This window comes from Eutrigla gurnardus, assembly GCF_963514095.1.
Source record: "Eutrigla gurnardus genome assembly, chromosome: 17".
Classification (NCBI taxonomy): Eukaryota; Metazoa; Chordata; class Actinopteri; order Perciformes; family Triglidae; genus Eutrigla; species Eutrigla gurnardus.
Window position 1 is genome coordinate 5,057,187 of NC_139928.1, and position 24,354 is coordinate 5,081,540.

General features: G+C 41.4%; 1 protein-coding gene across 1 annotated transcript in view; it reads right to left on the minus strand.

The window, feature by feature from the left end:
- Window positions 1–24,354, minus strand: part of grin2da (glutamate receptor, ionotropic, N-methyl D-aspartate 2D, a) — a gene marked incomplete at both ends in the record, with an annotated part of 166,154 nt that overhangs the window by 75,772 nt on the left and 66,028 nt on the right. Inside the window, 3 exons of the mRNA XM_084031483.1 lie at window positions 2,536–2,704; window positions 9,498–9,703; window positions 22,612–22,726. Coding sequence (XP_083887609.1) covers window positions 2,536–2,704; window positions 9,498–9,703; window positions 22,612–22,726 — 490 coding nt within the window. The remainder of the gene's footprint in view (window positions 1–2,535; window positions 2,705–9,497; window positions 9,704–22,611; window positions 22,727–24,354) is intronic.

Consider the following 24,354-nt stretch of genomic DNA (forward strand, 5'->3'; position numbering starts at 1 on the left):
GATGACCTCCGTTGGCGTCTCAGAGGCATGATGATTCTGACCTCCCTTTACGTCTCGGTAGCTTTTAGAATAACGACGGTGCGAGAAAAAAGTGTAAAAACACCCTTTCTGTTTCAGGTCTGCCACGCCCCCCCATGTGTGACTGATAACCCACACCTGAACACCGTTTGCTGCTGCAGATGATCTTGTTGTTGAGCTTGTGTCTTGGTAGCACTTTGATACAGCTTTATCTTTGTTTTGGTTCTTTCATTTATTTTGTTCCTCATTTTTCTGCACCTATTTCTGCTTAGTTAGGGAGCTTGGCATTGTCATTTTGTTTCTTTCGGTAGACAGAGTGAGTTCTTTATTTTCTTGTTAGTGTGGGCTTATCGTTTATTATTTTGCCCATGAAGCGCCTGGTGCTTTTTTTTCTTCTTTTGCTTGGTTTGTCTGTTAATCATTTTCATATTAATACATGTTATTTATTGGTACAGCCAGTGCTTCAGCAGCCTTTTTTTGCAAAGGGTGGACACATTTGTGATGTTACTGTGTTTCATAAAGTACTGGTCATAACACACACACACACACACACACACACTTTTGGGCTCTGCTTGTGTTTTCTCCGATGAGGCTCTTTTCATTTTTCAGTGACAACAGACATGAGCAACCCGCAGGTTGGTCGCCAGTATATCACAAATTGAAAAATAAATATGATCCATTCGTGGTAAAAAAAATAAAATAAATAAGCCTGATGATTTATGACAAGTGGTACAGGTATGATGTGATGCCAAACATTAAATGTAAATATGTTGCTAGACAGCATAATACGTGAGTAAAAATCCACCTTTATGGCTTAAACATACCTGCTTTTAATTACGTGAACGCATGACGGCCTCGAGTACCCTGTGGTGGTTTGGAGCGTTTGTAGGGCTTGTGTGATGATGTGGCCCGAATGTGACAAAACCGGAGGCCGGTAGGTGCAGAAATGGCGGAATAATTATGAAATATTCACAGACAAATGAATAGAGCGAGTCCACATACCTGCATCTCTACGATGGAGCGCCTTTCGCCTTTTTGCGTTGCCGTGATCTGAGAATTGACATTAAACCAACCTCCTCCAGTGTTGCCATATTTATTGTTCACACTACACAATGCAAATCAGGGAGCGGATGACAAATGTTTGCCCAATAGGAGTGTGGTATTTTTGTGTAACATTAGCTGCATGAGTCTAAAATGAACTGGGGGAAGTAATGCCATTACTTTCTAAAAATATCTTCACCTTTAAGGTCTAAAACACGGTCCTCACAACGACAGAGGTACAAGACCACACACACACACACACACACACACACACACACACACAGTAATGATTTGCATCCCCTGTCTAATTCCATGTTAAAGCAACTTCATTTATCCATCCACCAGAGGGGGATTGGCATCATGGAAACAGCAGAGTATCTGCCAGCACACACACACACACACACACACACACACACGGTTTCAGCAGCACTAATCTTTCTGACAGCCTCCCTCCATATTTTCTCTCTTCGTCTTCGATTCGGGGTCCAATCCTCTCTCGCCGGATCGCGTTTTAAAGGATTTGAGGCAGGATATAAAAAGAGTTTCACTGGAGCCCTTGAATCAAACCCCCTTTTTTGTAAATACAACAAAAGGCAAAATAAGAAAAAAAACGACGATGCTACTAAAATGGAGAATTAAAAAGCATAGCTACAATATCTCACTAAGACACATACACACACACACACACACACACACACACACACACACACACAGGGTCACGGTGTGTTTGTGAAGCGCTAAACTTCAGAGTAAACAGCTCCTGAACACACATTTGTATAAACTTGCATTTAATCTCAAACCCACATGGATGCCACTGTGATCTTTATTTGTTTACTGCGGGTTTATTTCATTGCTTATGAATGTTTCACGAGTGGTCATTATTTCTGGTAAGTTTAGCTTTTTCTATAGCATTAAAGGAGTAGTTCAACATTTTTGGGAAATACTTTTTTTTCACATTTCTCTAAATAGCCTAATGGTTAAACAAACCGAATACACCATGCAAATGATGTATAAGTGTAGTCATATATTGTTCTTCAGATTGAGCAGGTTAGCTTCCCGTCTCTGTATGAACTCGACTAACTGCATTCTGGCTCCAGCTCTGTACTCCTGAACACACGGATTGACATCGATCAGATTGATATAAACAATGCAATGCATCAGCGGCACACTACATACTCTGTTTTATTCAATTACACCAAAGTAACTTTTAATTGCTAGCCATGCTAACCAACGTGAGAGCAACCTCGCACGGGTGGACATGGAGCACGGTGACCTACAGTAAGTGGCTGGATGGATGGTTAGATGCACCATGGTAATGTAACTCAACGTGTAATAAACTGAGACAGCAGCACTGGACACAAGATCAAACAGGCAAAAGACTGAAGAGTTCGCCAACAACCCACAATGTATTCTGAAATTGATTATGTATATAAATGACATTATTCAAAAAATAGGGCTCCACATAAAGATCCTCACCTCTCCGACCATGCCGTTCCACTCCCCATCTATGTTCTTTCCATGCCTCCCATTGGTCACTAGGTAAAGGTCGTAGGTGAAACCCACTATTTTTGCCAGTCGCTTGAGGACGTCAATGCAGAACCCTTTGCAGCAGTGCTTCATGGGCGCGGTGCCGTCCACCACCAGGCTGAGGAGATTATGTGGGGAAAAACACATAGGTGAGATAACACAGATTGTAAGATGTTTTATCAAGGACGCTTTGACCTGGATAGGCAGCTTCGACTGTTTTAGGAATTGAAAGGAGTAAGGTGTTAGAGGAGTGAACATATAACAACCGATGTCTCAGTGCCGAGCCATGTCTCTACGGTTTTAGCCAATGCAGTGCGTGGGGGTGTGTGTGTGTGTGTGTGGTGTGCCGAGTTGCGTGCATGTTAGTGTGAGTGTGCGAGTGTGTTCCGGGTGGGGGGTCGGGTCTTTCTTTCTGTTGTTGTTGTTTTTATTGTTGTTGTTGTTTTGTTCTTATTTTCTAAATTTGTATTTTCTGTACGGCACTTTGTGTTGCATTTACCTGCATGAATGGTGCCATATAAATAAATAAAATTGAATTGAATTGAATAAGTGCATAAGAGATGTGGAGAGAATGTGACAGTGGACTATTTGGTCTGGGTTTCTTTGACCCATACATCTTCCTACTCGCCATAAGTGTTCCGTCTCAATATTTAATAGTTGCTTAGAAGCTCTGGCCATTGCATAGTCATGTGGATGGAGGATCCCAATTGATTTTCTGTTGGCATTGTTTTCATCTCAACTTACAGATTTCAATTTGAATATTTCACTAACTGTCATGAGCCTGTTTTGTATTATTAATAGTACAGAAGCGTCAAGGAGCCCAGGAGACAAAAGCACTGCATTATTGAAGATAAATAAAGTCCATTTTGTGCCTTTGGACGGCATCTAAAATTTGAAAAGAAATCTACACAGGCCTCTGAAAGCCTTTTACTGTGCGACTTCATCGAGTGAACACTTCTTGCTAAAAGCACCGTCAGCGGGTCGCGTAGGAATCCAAATGCAACCTCGACTACTTCCAGTCAAATGGCTGCTGTGTTCTCCTTACAGCTGTCCCCACAAATTGCCCCTTTGGGGGACTCAGAAACACTTAACAGCTGTGGTGACGGATTGGCTCTGTTGCCCAGCAACACAACTTGCGCAAGCATTTTTTTTATAACCAAGCCAACGTACGAGCTACGTCAAACTTGTGAGGGAGAGGGATACTAAACTATGCTGTGTTATTTGTATACTTGTGAAAATCAAGACATAATTCTCTTATTGTGCATGTGCCAATAAATTATTTGACGAAAATGACAAAATGTTTGCTCCCTCAAATGTATTTAATTTCTTGTGGCACACGATCGCTACAGAAACATGCTTTTATACTGTACTTGTATTATACTATATCAGTAAACTTTGACTATATGCAAAACAAATTCATGAGCAATTCGCCTGCTAACTAGGAAGCAAATGCATAATGTTACAAGGCTGTTCACCACAGAATAGATGGAAGCAGGTTATTAAGTGAGGTGGCATCACATTTGAATAGACTCAGGTGGAGCAGCAATATTTATTTGTTTTGCTACTTGAGGGTTAAACTTTAAATGCAAGAATGAAATAATATCACTTCCAAACACGGGCTGCACTGTGGTGTAGTGGGTAGCACTGTCACCTCACAGCGAGAGGGTCCCGGGTACGATTCCTGGGTCGGACCCGGGTTCCTTCTGTGTGGATTTTGCATGTTCTCCCCGTGTAAGCGTGGGTTCTCTCCTGGTTCTTCGGCTTCCTCCCACAGTCCAAAGCGTGCAGGATGGGGATAGGTTGATTGATGACTCTAAATTGCCCGTAGGTGTCAATGTGAGCGTGAATGGTTGTATCTATGTCAGCCCTGTGATAGACTGGCGACCTATCCAATGACAGTTGGGATCGGCTCCATTGTCATTAATGCAATCAAGTGTCTTAAGACGTGTGTGATGTGGGAAATGTTTTAACCCTTGTATGGTCTTTACTTTTGGGGTACTCTGGTATCCCTCTGGTCAAATTGACCCGGGACATATTTGGGGTATTAAAAACAATGCTGATACAAAATGTTACTTCATAAACCATTAAGTAAAAAAAACTGTTACGTTTATGCGTTTCATTTCATGTAAATGCTTCATTTCAACCATTGAACAAACAAATCATGACCTCGGTGGTAATGACAGCAGAAAATAAATGCAGCATCATTAGAGGAAATTAGCTGACTGGTAGAAAATACTTTATAGCACATCACTTACACAGAACATTACAAAGTACATAACATATACATGTATAAGAAAAAGGAGAAGGAAGCCAAGTAGAAATCTTTAAAGGGAGAAAAGAAAAACCTGGGTCAATGTAGGTTGATTAACAAAAGAGCAAACTTCTCTCTCAGCCAATACAATTGATGGAGGGTGAACTCGTTATCTTCCCATTGGCCAGGTCATGTGCTGGCAGAAAGGAAGCTTATCTGGGATAGACCATGAGCCCAGAGCGTACAGGCACACACACACACACACACACACACACACACACACTCTCACTCTTTCTCTCTCTCTCTCTCTCTCTCTCTCTCTCTCTCTCTTACTTTTGCCTCAAATTAACCTTATATGTCGACAAACAAGGATGAACACTAATAATGAAGGAGTCTGAATCTAAATAAAACCCTACATTATATTTTTCATGACACATAATATAAGAAAACACTCATTTATGGAGACTGGAGATTAGGTTATGAACGACATAAAAATTTGTAAGTCATTTAGTATGAAATAATAATAGCATTCTTGGTGTTTGAAGTGTCATTTTCCATGATGTTGTCTGCGCTGGCTGCAATGTAAACGCATGTGTGTGAATATGCTGCTCAGATCAAGTATGTAAAACGAGAGACTTATCATGAGCAAGAGGGGAAGTGGATGTGTCAAACAAACACAGGACTTTCAACCAGGAGACCAGTATTGGTGTCCTGAAGTGGTTTGTGGTTTTTGGTGTGTTATTCCTACTTGTATACATTTTTTCTAGTAATTCACTTATTTTAAGCCAGACTTTTGTTTTCCCAAAACCTAACTAACTGGTTTACTGCCTAAACTTACAAGCAAGCAATATGCTGTGACACGCAAAAATCTAAAATGCTTAAAGCTGCTTTCACACCAAACATGATGCAAATTATTCGCGCAACACAATTATATATGAAGTCAATGCAAATTTGTAGCGGGCAATATCTGCGGCGCAGATGGCGTCCTTACCGAATCAGAAATGGAGACAGAACATATCGTAGCGGCCTGTGGTCTCCCAGAGCTTTACGATAATATCTTACATTTCATACAGAGACCAAATTAAACTATGAATACAAACCAGAGACTGTCTGTGGTACAAACAAAAAAGGGTCTAAGGGCCCTAGTTTCGTGGCACAGCGCAAGGTGGGGCAGGGTGGCGGAGCCGGTGCAATTCAAGTTTCGACCAGCGCAGCCTTCGCACGGTCAGTTTGGTGCAGCGGAACTTTCGTGACAAAAAGCCTCGCCGAGACTGCGCCGAAAGCCCGCCAGCTCCAACCTGGTCTACTCTCGGCGTAAGGCGAGTTACAGCTGGCGGAGTGACAGTTTGGCTTACTGGCGCGGAGTGCGCACACATCACCAAGACCTCACAGGCAGGTTTCCACAGTCCTCCGCAGCCTCCGTGTCCGTTGAAACGCGCAACTTTGCCGCGAGCTGGAACCGGAGTTGGGGCTGCAGCTGGTCTGAGCGGAACGCGAGGTCCCGGTGTCCCGCCGTTCTGGTGTTGGACGGGGAATCCGGTGCAGCTGTGGAGCGCAGATGATGAGCTGTGCGCCCTGACCCTGTTTTGTGATAGACATGCCTAAAATGTGCCTACAATTTCTATAGTGATATATTATCTGCATTATAATTATTATGACTATACGCACGCACAGCACGTGATGCGCGTGGTGGGAGCGGCGGCGCTGCTTCTGTCATTGGGTTGTCAAGTGACGGAACTTGCACTGAACCTCCCCTAATGCATTAAAGGGGAGGAGAGGAGCTCATTTGATTGGTGAAGATCTGAATCGGCTGTGTTAATCTCAGTCCACGCCTCGTCTCCTCCTCGTCTCCCACTCACGTCTTCTTCTCCTCCCTCTTTCCCACTTGCGCGGGTGGGAGTGACGGGAGGAGTGCCTGCGCTAGACTGCGTGGTGCACAAAACTTGCAAAGTCCAGGCGGACACACCCCGTTGATGTGGCCTGCGCGCCGACTGCGCCTGGTCTACGAAACTAGGGCCCTCAGTGTTTATGGAACTGCTACAATGTTAGCATAGCCTAGCTCTGATCGATCCGAACTCCATTCAGAAAACAAGCATTTTAAAGTTGTTTGCGTGTCTTGCGGTCAGACCTAACAAACCATGATTTTGGGCGCTTTACCAATAGCCGCCATTATGTTGATACTTCTGCATATTTTTGGTCAGTTTATTGCAATTCAATCACAACAAAGTTGCTTGATTTCGGCGCGTACAACTGTAGTAAACTAGGCAACATGTGGCTTGATATTCACACTGACTAGGGATGCAAACAATTAATCGATTATCGATTAATTGTCGATAAGAAATTACTCGATTAAAATAAATTAATTGCAATTAATTGCGTTTTGAACCTGTAATTCCCCGCCAGTCCACGTGAGGGCGCGCTTGACGCCAGACGTACTTGACGCACATGCGCGAACACAAGCGAAGCAGGGCTCTGATGACAACAACAAGACGAGCAGTGTTTCCCACACATTGACGAGATTATAGCGCACCGCTCAATGTTCGCCCAAAATTATTTTGATTCCGCTTCCGCAGCGCTTATTGTAAGGGGAAATCCTCGCGGCTGGTTTGGATCATCAGCGTTCTGTTTTCCCCCGTCGCCATGGCAAGGCGTCGCCATGGCAAGGCGTCCCCCGCGCCGACCCCCCTTAGCTGGCGAGTTTGACGGCGCGTATAGCTCCGTTGCACAAGCGGCAACTCTCTCGATGGAACTCTCTGTTGACGTCAACTGTCAATCATCTCTATTCTACATTCCGATTGGTACTCGCTTCACTCGCATCGCAGAAAGTTAAACTTATTTTCTCTCCGTACCCGCCCACATCGCATCGCCTGTCCTGGCCACATTCCGCTAGAACACATTCACATTCATTGACATCTGTGTTCAGAGATGGGCGAGTAGCGACGTATGTGAACGAGGTCAAAACCAAAACACCAAGGAAGGCTGAGGAATATTCACCCACTTATATTATTATTATTATTATTATTATTATTATTATTATTAATAATAATGATATCATACTAAACTAATAGTTTAAAGGCTCAGCACTGTGTTTTTTGCTTTCATCTTTTCTTGAAGCCCCATTTAGTATGTCAACATTTGGATCAGAACCAGCAGTTTGTAAGAAATTGGTCAGGAAACGATATGTCATATTTTGGTTCTCAAAATTCCCCAAATTGATGCATTAAAATTAAATTATTCAAAATATGATTTGCATTTTTCTTCATATCATAAGGAAGATAGCATTTTATGTTACGTATACAGTAGATAGAACCTATTCAGAGGGAAATTCAGCTTCTCAGAAGAATTGCCGCTTATCAATTAATCGATCATCGATCGATAAGATGAAACAACTATCGATTAATGAATTACTCGATAATTTGCATCCCTAACACTGACATTACACACAGTATAATTAAATCCACCAAGCACCCCTGAGTGATGTTATGATGGTTGGTTTCCTGGTGTATCTAGGACGCAGACAACTGATCCTTCGACCAAACCACTACACGAGTTATGGCTAATTACGCGTTGCGTTTGGTGTGAACACGGCTTTCGGATGACTAGCAGAATGCGCTTAAAAAATATTCTGCAATTGATGCGCCTTCCTATGGGATCAGGTTGTTTTATGAATAGCCTACAATGCAGCAGGGATCCATGGTTCTAATTATCTGGTTTGATTAAAAGACAATTAACCTGACTTTGCTGTGTGGTTTCAAGTTTCTATCATGGTTTTAATGAACAATGCCTTCTTCTTAATTACACACTTTCAGGTTGGTATCATGTCACTTTTCACGCTTGTGTAGCTGCTGTGAGGAAACTTAATTTCCTCCCTGGGATAATTAGATTATTATTTTTTGTCTTTAAGCCTACTCCTCCCTGCACACCCCAGCACCTGGAGATGGTAAAGATTTACTGTGTGGTTTGTGGATGCTTGGCCAGACATTTCAATTTCACACGGGATCAGAGCCGGGACCCTTCTGGTTTCAGGATAGTCTCTATCTAACCACTTCTTGAAACTTCTTTGCTACTTCCCACTAAGGTTTATAGACTGATAAGGATTTAGAGGAGAAACCACTCCAAGAAACCCTCTCCTGTGTAAAAGTGCTTCAGTCCATTCTCAGAGAGAAAATGTGACGCCAATATCATTCTATTCCTCTCTACCTTAATCATGATAAACTGCAGGCCAGCCTGACAAAAATATATTTCCACTCCAGTCACACTTACTACTGTTATACTCTCACCTTTTCCTTTTCTGTTCTGCTTAAACATGTTAAACCTCTCCTCATCTTAAAGAGCCAAATTAAACAACCAGAAATGGACTATCCACTGTCAGTGTTGTGATGATGGAAGTGTGAAGGTGACATTTTGGTTTTAATGAAGAATATGGACTGTTTCATTCAAAGCCAAGACATTTGAGAACTTGTTGAGGAAGCACTGATGTGTGGCCCCAAAACAACAGTTCAGTCAGGACCACTTTGTCAAAAATAATCTTTATTTATTTGCACAAGTTTCACCTTGCAGAGTTTGGATATAATGAAAAACACTTCACTGATTCAAAAGGGATGAGTTCCCTACAAAGTTGATGGCCGTGTTTCGTATTCTGAGTCTGTGGTGCCTTTACCTTGTGTTGACGGGCATCCGACAGGGTACAGAGTCCCGGATGCAGGAGCTGGTGCCAGGGTCAGCCGGCTCAACAATGACAAAGGGTCTCTCCTCCAAGGTTACCACACGGAGGTGCTGGGAGTCATCCAGGGGCTTTAGGAAGGAGCCGTAACGGGACCAGGGATGGTAACGCAGACGCAGGTGGCCATTCTCCCACCAGCCAACCTGGAACACAAAAAAATACACAGACGCTCTAATGTTCAGCGGACGGCAGTGGCTTAATACATGTCTCCAGAGAGTTTGAGTAATTTGCTCAATGACACAACTGATTAGTTTTGTGTTTAACCTAATGTCACTAGTTAGTGCGTTAACCATGTTACCTACAAAGCCAGCTCAGTATCTTTACCTTGCTAGCGATGTTTAAGACATGCAACATATTGAATTAGTGTCACGTAAAGATGTCAAAAATACTTTTGATACCTGCAAATATAATTCTTATTGAGATGAATTTCCTCCGATACAATTCAAGGGTTTCTTTTAAATCTCATCTCTACAACTTGCTCCTTTTACTTGGTTGCTCTTTTTCTTTTGATATTTATTTGTGTCTCTGCACCTTTGTTTTAGTTTGAAAACAAATAACTCTTGAATCCCAACTCCACAAACTCATCACTTGGAAGCGATTGCATCCACCCACAACTAGCTCTCCCATCAACAGTTTTACTTAAAAAGACGGAAGACAAATGCTCCATATTTTGTGTCTAGAATACCCCTTTGTGTTTGAATTCAGCAGTATAAAAACATTGTTTGAACGTCCAAAGAATGTACTTTTGATGAAAGTGTGGAACTAGAAGCATCCTAGTGTCAGTTATTTGGATTCCTGTGCATGTTAATTGCATGCAATTCCCCTTCTTTGTTGAAACGTATTTGTGATAGCCTACATCAAGAGCAAATGTGATCCACAACAAAATAATTTTCCCTTGCAACGTAATTTCTAGGAGACCAGGCTGCAGTGTAACAGTTGACTATATTGAAGTTGATGCAGCTCCCTATTTTTCTGTGTTTCTGGATTTCTAACCTCCCAAGGTAGCCCCAAGGGACAAAATCACTAGTCACACAATTACAGGGACTTACAACTGTGAACACAACTGATGCTGGTTTTCTTTGACATTTACCTCAGGCCATCTGCCTTTTAATGTAATTGATTATTGCTGTTTGAGTCTTCTTTCATTTTTACTTATTTATTATTATTTCATTAGTTGTGTTGTATTCTGAGCAGTTGTTCACGTTGAGTGACTGTTTTCATGCTGCAACATTGACTCAGGAGACAGCTCACAGTGTTACAGTGACCTACATGTGTCGTGAAATCTGTTCACATCGACTACGTTAGTCACTGGATGGATGTGTAGCCGCAACACAGCAAATGTGTCTTTTTATATTTTGTCATATTCTAGCTGTGGGTTCACATATTCAGATGGTATTTGCATACGGACTCATGTGGATCTCACTGATGGTGCCAGACGTGGCTGCTGGGATTTGTGAAAAATCATGCAAAGCCTCTTAAAACACACGTATACAAATGTCTAGCCATTTGTGAGGACCAGCTTTTTGATAAGATGTGAGTCCCCACAATGCAATGTGTGTGTGTGAAAAGTAATGTCCCCATGAACTAACGTGGATTTGTACTTACATACGTGTGAGGATAAATAATACAAATACATAATAACTTTTCACTTGTGAAGACTTTTAATAATGTGTAACTTAGAATACATGTGGACACACTCACATGGACCAAACAGGAAGTTGATGTACCACTACTGCCAGAACCAAATGTATCAGTACCAAGAACTAAATTAAACTAGACTTTTTTTGTAAATTGAAGAATGATTTTGTTTTATTTATACCCATACATGGAGATATTAGTTAGGTCAAGAATTAGTTGTATTCATGCGGTCCATTTAGGATAAATATCATAGTATCAATTTCATCACATAACCCAAATGTATTTGCATTAGAGTTGGGGTCACGCTATATTGGCTCATTTTGGTAATTGTACACTATTATTAATCAGTATTTGACCATGTGTCTCATTTGATATGTTGACGATATGACATTTCTGTGCAAATATCATCAAATTAATATAAGTAACCTCTACATATGGACTACTTTGTTTGGTACAATATCCTTCCATTAAGAGAGCCATACATCTCTATAAAACACTCATATTGCCACTAGTTTAAGTTACAAGTTACAAACAGCCAGTGCAAAAGGGCCAGGCTCTTTGTCCCTGGGGGTTAGGTCGAGGCCCCATAATGTACTGTGGGAACTGATGTCCCCAAAATGTATTACATAGCAAAAAACACACACACACACAGACAGATGTGGAATCATGATTCTCAGACTATCAGATAAGGGCACACAAATACAAATAGGTTAACTCCCCAATGTTATTCATAATTATACATTTTATTAATGCTCAATACACCAACACAAGGGCCAGAGATACAAACAAGGGAGAGGTAAGTAACAATGTTGCTGCACTTTGGTGCCAACCTCACTTATTATATCTTTTATACACTCGCTGTCCCTCTTTATAACTGCTCTCCTCTCTCACTCTCTCTGCTGTGTAAATAATAATTGCAGAATCCAACAGTTCATTATGGAACAAAACAACACGGTGCACTTCTGTGCTCATGTGTCCTCCAGTTCACCCCTGCAACATATTTGGCATTAACTGAAGTAAATGCTTCTGCTGCTCTTTAAACACAATAAAACAACAACAAGAGACATTTATATGCCGACAGACAGACAGACAGACAGACAGACACACACACACACACACACACACACACACTGCTCAGACAGGGCTGAATCCCTGGGTTGTTAGCCCAGCAGAATACAAGGATAGAGTATGATTTGGTATAGTGTGTTTCTCTGTTACCATCGAGCCCAGACAAACCTTTGGATTTCCATCAAAATGTTATGAGACCCCATGACAACAGGAGCACGTTGAATAACTTAAAGGCATATTCAGATATAACAAACGCTACAGATGATGTTTAACGATTGTTCTGCCAAGTTGTTGCATTGAAATATGAAGCTGTACGGCGGACACATTAATGAAATGAACATTCAAATCAACGTGGGAGGATGCAGACTCAACAAGGTGATGTTTTGCAGGAACGACTAGCAACACAGTGGTGACATCATGGATCAGAGTCAATTAGTACAATTTATCAACGTAATGTCACACTCTTATGACACTGCAAGAAGCACATTCCCATCATCCGATTTGTGCAGTTCATTCTCTGTAACAAGTGAAAGCAGTTAGCAGTAGCATTAGCAAGCTTACTAGCGGACAGCTGGCTAGTGAGCCAGTTTGCTTATTCTGTCATTCTTTGACTGCTTCCAGACTATGAGCCGAGCAGCTCGGTCCAACGGTCCCTCTGGACAAGATACCTAGCTAACCTCCTCTGTGCCGAGACGCCCCGGCCCCATATTTCCCAACTAACAACAATCGAACAACAATCGGCATTTCGTTCTATACCATTCATATGAACACTGAAAACAGCTCAATAGCTACTCTACTCCCATCGGATTTCTATTGCAGATAGAGATGCAATTTGAACATGTCTTGCAGCCTTGTAGAAAGGCTACATCATACTCACATTTAGTCTCTTTCATGTCGACCTATGTCATTTCCATTACAATCAATAATCTGAGGTGCACTGCTCAAAGGACTCGATAGTTTTGGCTGCAGGAGTTGAAGGAATTCAATGTGTATTTCTTCCAAAATAGTAAATATGCATTGACTTGAACAATAAGTAATTTTCCAGTTGCTTTGAAAAAAATGCTCTGTTGTATAAATCCTCCTGTCAGTAATCTGAAATGAATTACCACCAACCAACTAATATCTTCTTTACAGATTATTTGATCTTTGATGTGTTTTTGTCTTTGTCTGTTCAATCACAGTGGCTGAGGCAGCTCATTGTAATGCAGCTGCTGTTCATAAACAAACAAATCAGTCCTGCAGCAAAGGTAAAACTCCTCACTGTGAGAGCACCAGAGGACCTTTTTCATGCAAAGACTAAAAACACTCGGTGATGAGAATAGCAATTGTAAAGTAGAATTACCACCACGCCTCCGTCAAGCAGTCAAATTGCAGTTTACATTCATGTCTGTCTAAAATATTATCACTTCATCATTTTATTAAACTAAATTAAATGTATGTGAAATTGTATTGAGCAAAAAGAAAAAATGTGATGTTGATGAATACAAAAATGTTCTTAACAATATATATTTTTAATCAATATTAATTCACGAAAGTCTGCATTTGTAAGAGCCAATGCGTATTTTCCCCAGATATCAGTCAGAATCACCCCTTTTTCTCTGTTTCTCACAAGTCTTACCAACTTGATTAATATTAATAAGTAGCCCTCTAAATAGAGTAGGATGGCGACAGGAGAACATGGAGGGACAGAGTTAACTTGATCGTAACTTCAGGACACATCGGAATGAGGGGGTACAGGGCCGACATGTAGAGACAGACAGGTAACCAGTCTATCACAGGGCCGACATGTAGAGACAGACATGTAACCAGTCTATCACAGGGCCGACATGTAGAGACAGACAGGTAACCAGTCTATCACAGGGCCGACATGTAGAGACAGACAGGTAACCAGTCTATCACAGGGCCGACATGTAGAGACAGACAGGTAACCAGTCTATCACAGGGCCGACATGTAGAGACAGACAGGTAACCAGTCTATCACAGGGCCGACATGTAGAGACAGACAGGTAACCAGTCTATCACAGGGCTGACATGTAGAGACAGACAGGTAACCAGTCTATCACAGGGCTGACATGTAGAGACAGACACCAGTCTATCACAGGGCTGACATGTAGAGACAGACAGGTAACAAGTCTATCACAGGGCTGACATGTAGAGAGAGACAGGTCCATCCTGCATGTCTTTGAACTATGGGAGGAAGCTGGAGAACCCACGCTGACACGGGGAGAACATGCAAACTCCACACAGAAGGAACCCGAACCGAATCCTTCTTTCACTTATATTCTATAACATTTCATTCATTTCGTAAATGTTGTCCTTTAAATCATTATTATTGTTGAGTATTTTGCCATCTGGACTCTGTAATGGGAATTTTGGATGTTTGTACTTTATAATCAGAATATTTGTCAGGCTGACTCGATCCGCATCTCCTCATCTGACTGTTATGCTATGACGAAAATGAATGCCTGTTTGTAGATGATATGAACATGAGTGCCACATTGACATAAGATAATTTCAGGACTATGACGCCTGTGTTCTGTAAATCTTGACCTTGCCTGTACATCTTGTCTTTGTAAGATAGGACATGATCCGTCCTTTGGTTCCTCCTCCTTAAAAGGGAGATTGTTGTTGGACTCATGGTCGTTCCTGCTGGGTCTGAACCTTTGTATCAGAAGGCAAGGGGTGAACCTCCTCTGCAGATGAGAATACTTAGTGGAATAAACCTCAGAGAAAGAGCTGATCCTGGTTGTTGATCTTTATTGGGCAGATTCATTTTTCCACAACAACTCTCAGCCTGCTGCTGTGCATTTCTGTTGTTTCATTATGTATTTCGGTCATACTTGCAGCGTCCTAGCTTCTGTTTTCTCGTTGATGTCACCAATCCGGAGTCAACATCCTCTAAGCACCAACACAACTAATAATTGGCCTTGTTTCCCTGAATGCTAAAATAAAAAAAAGTTACTGCACTCAACTCCCATAATGAAATTACAGGGGGAGAAGGATTGGATGCTGCAGCCCAAAAGTCCTTCCAACAGACAGAATGAAAATACAGCCTTGCTTGTAATAAGTACCGAAGGACTGGCAGCCATATAATGGACAGCTAAGCGTCGGTGGACGTGCCTTCATCCATGCGACTCCCACCACCAGTGGATTCATTCATACTTTTAAGTGATTTCTGCCTCTATTTTCAGTCTGCTGGCAATTGTAGTAAACAACTGAAGTACAAAATTGGTCTGGGAGCAAAACAGCTTATACATTCCAAACAGCTGCAGAAATGGAATAGTTCTGAAAACAGGACAAATAATGGCATCAGTCGAACTGGAACAAATGTTGATTAAAAGTTTGGTTCAGTACGGGCCAACTTCAAAAAGGCCGTTCCTAACAATACAACTGACAGTCTGTCCATTAGAGACGTCAAAATATCAGATTATCATGGTGGAAAGAATTCTTGAAGAGTAATTGAGAAGAAAAATAATCATCAGTCAGATGCCAGTCTAGTAGAGTCTGTCATTGTGACAGTGCAAAAATGTGATTTAAGATGAATTACTTGATATCATATTATTAAAGTTATTGTCAATACCAGTATATTGCAACATAGCTCATGTCCATGTCATGTAATATCAGCTATATTTTGAATACTTATTCAATGACTTCAACAAGTACCAAACGTGGACAGTTTAAAAACTCAGGGTCACTCTGACTGAGCTTCAGATTTATTCTAAAAAAAAGTGGAGCATTATTTGAGAAATAGCACCCTTAAAACATACATACAAAATGGTATAATATGGGGATTGCATTTGTTAATTTAATCCCTATTCAATAATACTGCCTACACTGCAGCTTTATTAATGGGATGCAATGAGATGATACAGTTTAATATATTTCTAAGACCATTTCGGATCTCATGCTTTCTCATCAGTCTTATTGCTTGCTCTCCGTGATATTTTACAAAGAGAAGGTGAAAATAAAGATCCATTCTAATTAAAACATCTACGGCCATCCACACCCCCACGCAGCAGCTGGGCTCCTTCCAGGATAATTAACAAGCAGAAACTAAACCCCACAGATCGGATGAACCCAAACTGCATTGCAGAACAAAGAGTGTCTCCTGCTCTATCTCATGCTGTTTGCAAATGGGCCGCATTGCCAAAAAAAATAAAAAATTGTCTAATTCACAAAGATCAGCACTAATGCAGTTACAGTGAAAGTTGTAGTGACCTCAGGGAGTTGGTGTTAACTCAATCTCATTTCTACCAGCAGACCGAGATCAAAATCCCAGATACGGTTTCTCGCTCACACCTCGTTGGTCAAGACCTGAAACATTTCCTTTTTCTCTTCCTACTGTTCTGCCTGCTGTTATCTTGGCACAAAGGCAACATCTATACTTATTGCAAATTGCCCTCAGCTGCAAAAGTATCTTAGTGTGTTTGCACTGTATTATCATTAGTGGGACCTTGAGTGTGTTGTGGAAGTGGAAGCCAGGAAGGCACTTTTAAAGCCTGCTCCTTTTGTGAAGCACCTGCTGAATTATTGGAATCAATTATCAACTCTTCCCGCAGATATGTTGTTCTCATTCTGTGTTATCAGGTTGTAAAATTCTTATTGTGCCTTTTTAAACTGGAATGGGATTCAGCTTTGTGTGATTTAGGATTGTGCCTGTCTCGTCTGGTTGATCTGCTGTATCAAAGAACAAACGGAATGGAAGACGACTTGCTGTATCGTTGCGTCACATAACACCTAACTTCCTAAAACTCACAGAATGAGATGCTCAAAAGGTGAGAAAAAAAAAAAGAATTTGGCAGCAAAACAACAAAAGGAACTAAACACACAGACACATAAAAAAGCATAATTTGATGCAGGAAAAAACAGCATAAAACCCTGAAAACAACATCACTTGAGAGTGTTTAACAAAATGCTATGTAAAGGTTATATTTTTTCACAATTGTTAACACACAAAAAGCGAAAATTCGGCACAATTTGCACAACCTTCACCTCATGTACCAGTCGCCAGTGTTGTGGGTAACGCGGTACAATGTAATGCGTTAGAGTACTCTAATTACTTTTTTCGTGTAACGTAACGCGTTAGTTTTGTGCGTCAATCAATCAGTAACTTCGTTATTTTTTTTAAAAAGTAATCCGTTATTTTAAGAATTTCTCCGGATACGGAAAGGAAAATCCGGACTGCGGATGTGTCAGCGGAGGTGCAGCGCTGCGATGCGTCTGTGCCCTGCTGCTGACCTACATTACCTGTGTCAGCGCTTCAATACCCCACCACCCTCCAAGCACACCCGTGCAGTCTCGTTCTTACTCCCAGGAGAAATCGACTGTCGGACAGACGTTTAGAAAATCTTCTTCTGCTACGTTTTAATCACTACTTTGAAGAGTAAATGTAAGTAGACGATGGTAAAGTGAATTTAGGCCTGTGACACTTCAATAGTATTTTAGTTCGGCTATTAGGCTATTTGTCATTTGCCTGTGTGCCAGTGAGCGATTTTATTCGGCCTGTTATCATTTTTGTTCGACATAGATCCAGCTGTTAACATTTCTGTTAGATCGTTGACTGGTCGTTCATTTCTAAATGGATCTGAATTCTTCTACCTGTTTACCTCAGATTGTGTTTACAAGTAAGCGCACTTTATGCACTTTCATAACTGCATTCGGGTTAAAAAAATTCAGGAGTTACCTAATCTTGTTTGGTGCTCATATATAGGCTACCTGGGCTGCGTAGGTGTAAATTTTGATTCATATGTTGTGTGATCAAAAAAATAATAATAATTAATAAAGCGCTATGTGGCATATTGCTAACTGTTTTTATTGTTATCCTGCAGAGTTAATTTGTTTGGATGACTGACGTTTTTCATCATTGTCACAACTTCTCGGTGCATTTAAAGGAGGCTGTGTGTGTGTCAGTTAAGTTGCAGCATGTGCGAGGCGCTGCAAACGGCTTTTCATTTTTGGTAACGCATGAGTACTCTAACGCGTTACTTTTATTCACAAGTAACAGTGTTAATTTTGGCGGCTATTTTAGATTTAGTCTTAGTCTTAGTCTATAGACGAAAATGGTTATTAGTTTTAGTCACATTTTAGTCATTGTTTACCTTCATAGTTTTAGTCTAGTTTTAGTCGACGAAAAGTAAAAACATTTTAGTCAACTTTTAGTCATTACTTTTAGTCACATTTTAGCACTGCCGCCCCCATGCGTCTGCTTTAAGCTGCCGGTCCATAACTTGGCCTATGTTGAATCTGTTGTCTCATTCTTTTCCTATGGTCTGCATGTGGCGAGCTATTAAAACAGGACAATTCCATTCCATCAAGCTTCGAGCTGCTTCTGTCTATGAAATATGGATATTATTTTGGGTAGTGTCCATGGGCGGTTTTGTTGCCAGGAATGGTCGTTTCCACTCCCTACGCTAAATATGTGTGTATATAGTGTACTTCTTCTGTGCCATTTATGTATTTAACTTTCTCTATCACTACAATAACTCTTTGACCGTCATTTGCTCTGCTGTGACCTCCTCCGTGTCTCCCATTTGGGCAAACACAACAACTCACGGTCAAGCGTAAATCAGGCTTTCCGATTGGCTGTAAAAGCCGCTACGGGAGCCAATGCTAGCGTCCGATGCATAAACAGAACTCTATATGTCACTAGCAACATGGCGGATGAAAATAATGATCGATATACATAACAAAACGGAGAAATGCGCCACGGAGACGAGGACACATCTAGTCACATCTTTACAACTTTACGCATTCGTTTTGTTGTCAGAAATAAATCGCTCACATGGGCAAGCAGGGTACCGTTGTTTAGCCCCGTTTCTCTATTTTAAGAGGAAAAAAACAGCATGTTTTTTTTTTAATGTCCGTAGAACACACCATTAACATTTTAGTCCCGTCCCGTCTCGTTTACAAAAACGAAGCAGACATCTCGTCATAGTTTTTATCATCAAGGATCTATTTTTAGCTCGTCATCGTCTCGTCTTAGTCATAGAAAAAATGCTTTTGACGAACATATTTCGTCATAGTTTTCGTTAACGAAATTAACACTGACAGGTAATGCTGTAACGTAACTGATTACTTTTAATTGATGGTAACGTTGTAACCTAATTAACTACTTTCCAAAGTAACTATACCAAACACTGCCAGTCGCTCGATCAATCTGCCCAATTTGCACAACTTCACACTGTTATCTGCATCAGACTCTGACTTTCATTCTTTACGCTATTCTTTAAAATCTCAAAGCATCAACCTTCAACACACAAACATTCAAATCTCTAAACATGCAGGTCTGTTGAGCCGTTTGTAATCAGGATGCAGCAGAAAAGTGTCTTCAGCCTCAGTTTTGTTTGATGAACCAGATAAGGAGAGGAGTAAGAGTGAGAGGAGGAAGAGTGAGAGGAGGAAGAGGATAAGGAGGAGGTGGAGGACAAGGAGGAGGAGGACAAGGAGGATGAGGATAAGGAGGAGGAAGAGGACAAGGAGGAGGTGGAGGACAATGAGGAGGACAAGGAGGAGGTGGAGGACAAGGAGGATGAGGAGGAGGAAGAGGAGGACAAGGAGGATAAGGCCAAACAAAAGGATGCCTAATTCATTTTTGTAAGGGGGGGCAGACCAGTTTACTGAAATATATCTATTTTTGATGCATATTTGTTCTGTTTTATGTTTGACTATGAAAAAGTAGATCCTCATTCTCCAGAGTCATCGTCATTTATACGGTGTGTTCCATTTCTATGATTGTGTTTTCAATGTTGCACTTCAGTGTGCTGTAAATGCCTGGTTGTGTGTACTCAATGCATGGTATGTGTGTGTCATTTGAAAATATGGTGTGTGTACCAAATGTAAACACAGTTCCATTTTGTGAACAGGTAAGAGATTTGATGGTCATCAGCAAAGGCAGTGTCAGGCTGAGCATTTTGTGTGTGAGGTTTTCAGTTTTGTGTGTGCAGTTTTGAGAAAGCCGTTATTGTTTTGAGAAACGTGTGTTAACAATTGTGAAAACTGTTCTCAAAGACAAATGCACATTATTAGCTTTAAAAACATGTTTTGCTGTGTTATTTCTTGAGTTATTCAGGAATATTAAATGTGAATATGGCTCGGACAATAACAAGCAGCACTGTTGTTGCTTTTTCCAATGCATCATGCATGGAACATTAAGCCCAAACTTCATTAATCATGCACCCATAAGCACATGTGTGGCTATTGGTATGGATTAAAAAATATTCCACTAATTAAAAAACATATGACTCACCTTGCACGCTGCTTGTAGTTCCACCGTCATGAAATCAGAAACTGGCTAATTGTCAAACCGGCACCAAATATACATATTATTTGCCCAAAAGTGAGACCAAATAGTTCTCTCTCTGGATTTGGTGATATTCTTGCTCGGCTGCCCAGACATTGCTTTGCTCATATGCTCTATGATCCAGTTCATTCAGAAAATACAAGCCTGGGAACCGGGATGTTCAGGCAAACTAAGTGACATCTCTTATGGCTGACAAACACGGATTACTTTTTTCCCTTCATCTGGGTAACTGTTTGAAACATGACATGGCGAACCTGATTATTTCTCCTTGACTCACCTGAACATCAGATAAAGAGCGGCTCAGGAGTCGTCTTTTGAGAGCAGCAGTGCAAACTAAACCCTTATCTGGAAGTTTTCTCCTAGCCTTGCAGCCAGTTTTTCTTCCTCTATCTTTTTTCCAAACCCACGAGTATACGATGAGACAGTAACCTGCCTCGTCTGTCAGCATCTCGGCCTTTCACTCGGTGAAAAGTCCAATACGGTAATGGTAAGACAAGGGCAGAAAATGCTTCACTTTGCTGCTTCCTAAACCGAGCGAGGCTGTAAAGTTCTGCTCTCCTGTGAAGGTTAAACCGGCATCAAGAAAAAGAAGTCGAGAAGACTTGAAACCACAGATAAAATAGGCGACGCACTAAAAATAAATGCCCCTTGTTCAGCAATCAAATGATAAGAGGCTGCACTTTTTATTTAGAGTCTTAAACTAAGACATGTCAGTATTATTCCCCTGATTTGAATCTTGATCCGAGGCTTGTTATCTTCTGCAAAACACGATCCCCCCCCCAAACAACAGCATTCAGTTTGAGGTTTTTCAGATGCAAATTGTCACCAGTTAGTAGAAATTTAATTTCAGTCCAGAGGGAGAAACTTTATGCGGCATTTTCAAGTTAATGTGTTTTATTTAGTTGACAAGTGAAAAGGAGGGATTTCCAGGCAGATTAAAAATTCACCGTGTGGAACTGAGGAGGATCAGAGACTGCCGACTGGAAAATGAGCAGAATGATAAAGTCGTATAAGATACCGTTTATTACTCTTCTACTCTGGAGCGGAGCATCTGGGAACTTTCTTCCCCGGCTGTGGCTGCAGAGCACAACGACACAACAGTTCTCCGAAAGTGACGCCACAACATCTCGATTGTCAGCTGGTGGCTGATCGGTTCAGGAAGCTCTGGATTTTATGTATCAATGACGATATGGCAGTCCATCATGTCAATTTAACCGTGGGAAGCAGTGGAACTGTCTTTGTGCACGTTGGTGTGGTGAGACAGGGTCGGGTCTTCCACCACACAGAATATATCGTCTTAAATATGATATCATTGTGTGACACGGAAGTGCAATTTAAGTCAACTGGAAGTACACCAAACAGCTCCGAAGCAAACACACAGTGAACGGTGATTGTCCGTATACTTTTGGCCGCGTTGCGTCTGCTAAGTCAGGCGTAGACCGCACACATTCTGATTACTTCTGATACACACTTAATGCTTAAATCCCCCTTAATGCACTCTAATCTCTCCCTCTGTTAAAGATGAAAATACACACAACTGCACCCTTAAGAGGAAGTTAAGTTTTGACAGGGAGGCAAAGAACTACAAACACTGTGAAATCCAAGGACTGATGCTGCACATCTTTTTGCTTGATTTTTTGGGGGGGGGCTATCATCCTATCAATGATAGGATGCACTTGTTTTCCTCCGAGGGAGTCCTGAGGAATGGAAAATGCCCGCTGAGGGCAGACCTTGGATTCGGTTGCTATTACTGTACAACCTCTACACACGGCCCCCCGATGGAGAAGGATATTGACCTGTGAGTTAGCGCCGGTTAACAAGGCTGACAAACCAAAACGAAGGAGTGGAGGGAGAGGAGCAATGGGGGGAAGAAGAGGCTTAGGGGAGCTCTAATGAGATCTGGGAGAGACAGTGAGACAGCACAAAGGTGAAGCTGAGCAGCAATGACTTAGCGTGTTTGATGGGCCGTGAAATTACGGGTTGACTCGTGTAGCTCCTCGCGCTATGGTGATCAGTGCCAAACTTGCACACTTGCTGTGTACTGACCTCCTCCCAGCCTCTCCCATTGGTGTAGGAGATGACATCGAGCAGCGGGTTGGACAGGTAGCCATCACTGTTGAAGGAGTAGTCCCGCCCTCCGATGGATATGTTGGTGAAGTACCTGGGAGACACAGAGAGGTGAAATAAGAGATGGGATCTTATTGCCCGACAAGATGGGGCCTTGTAAGGGGAAAAGGAAGTAGATAGTGTATCTCAGTGAGGATATCTACACACCGTGAAGTAGCACCACGTCACCTGAGGACGACTAAACTAGTCCGAATGACTCAAGTTACACCAGGAAGAGTAGAGGAGAGCTCGGGGCAAGATAAAATAAAAAGATTAAGTAAAACATAAAGGAAGTATTTGATATATAATAACATTGCGCACATTTTTCAGCACTAACATAATTCCAGACTTCTATAAAACATCGTGGTAAGGCATTGACGTGGAACTGGCTAAAGCACGAGCCGAGCACTGACCACGGATAGTTGGACCTCTCGCATAACAGAGTTATCGCACTGTGACGGTCGGCTATATGTCAGAGTGGAGATGAAGAGCAGTACTCCAAACTCTGTGCCAAACAACTTAACTTAAATAACTTATTATTTTTACATACTTACATACATATGCTAACTGTTTTGTTCCAGTCTAATGGAGTATATTTAACTGCATACATGGTTTGACATCTCGCTCTTTCACTTCAAGGTTAAATGTCACTATGGACAAAAGAATCCGACAAAATAATGCAATGTAATGAGACATGGCGACGGTGACCATTTAATTATTAACTCAAAGTCAAGTCTGTTCATTTTTAACAGGATTCCAAAGTGACAGCTGCAGCTGACAGAGAACAGGAGACGCTCGTCGCTGCTGATCTAACCTTCACCAAATACAGTTCAGGCTAACGAATGAAGGTTTTGCAAAAATCTGATGCCGGAACTGTCGAGTGGAGCCTGACAACCTGAACCGCCGCCACTTTGTCACTTCATGACATTTCCTCTGGGCCAGATAGCCGATCCAAATCAACGTTTTAATGTCACAATGAATTTAAAAGAAGAATGTTTTAACACACAACCTTTTAAATGTAATATCTAAAAAGATGTACTGTTCCCGCAAAGAAAACCAAAGGAAAGACATCAAGCAATTTGTGCTTTATGACTTTTTTTAATAGAAATCTGATAAGAAAAGAGAAACTCAAGTAAGTAATTAAAGTGGAGGTAGAACAGAGACCTCGAGACTGCCACTGCGGGGTCCGAAAGAAACAATATATTCCTGGGTTATGGGGGCGGGGGGTTATATGGGGTTATACTCAAGTACTACTTTAAGAATACTTATAGCAAGAAAGACAAAAGCAAAGAGTTCTGGTGTGAAGCAGAGAGCGAAAGAAAGAGCTTTTACCTTTGATGCTTTCAAAAATAATGTCTACCTTTTAAAAGCATCTGGAGAAAAAACGAAAGCAGATCAAAGCCTCCTGATGAAACCATCACAAACACACAGGAGACCTCGCTCAAAGAAAACCTCAACAACATTTCAAATAGCACTTCATCAACTGCAATCAGACTTCAAAACAGGCAAGAAATCTCCATCAATCTACAAACAGAAATGTACACTGTGGGCCTGATAAGTACTGTGACTAAGCAGTCACGAGCACTCCTTAATCTAATTAGACTCATTTTCACATTAAAAAAATCGACAATCAGAATGTATAGTGGAAAGAGGAAAAACTTCTGCGACTACGGCTCTCCAGCT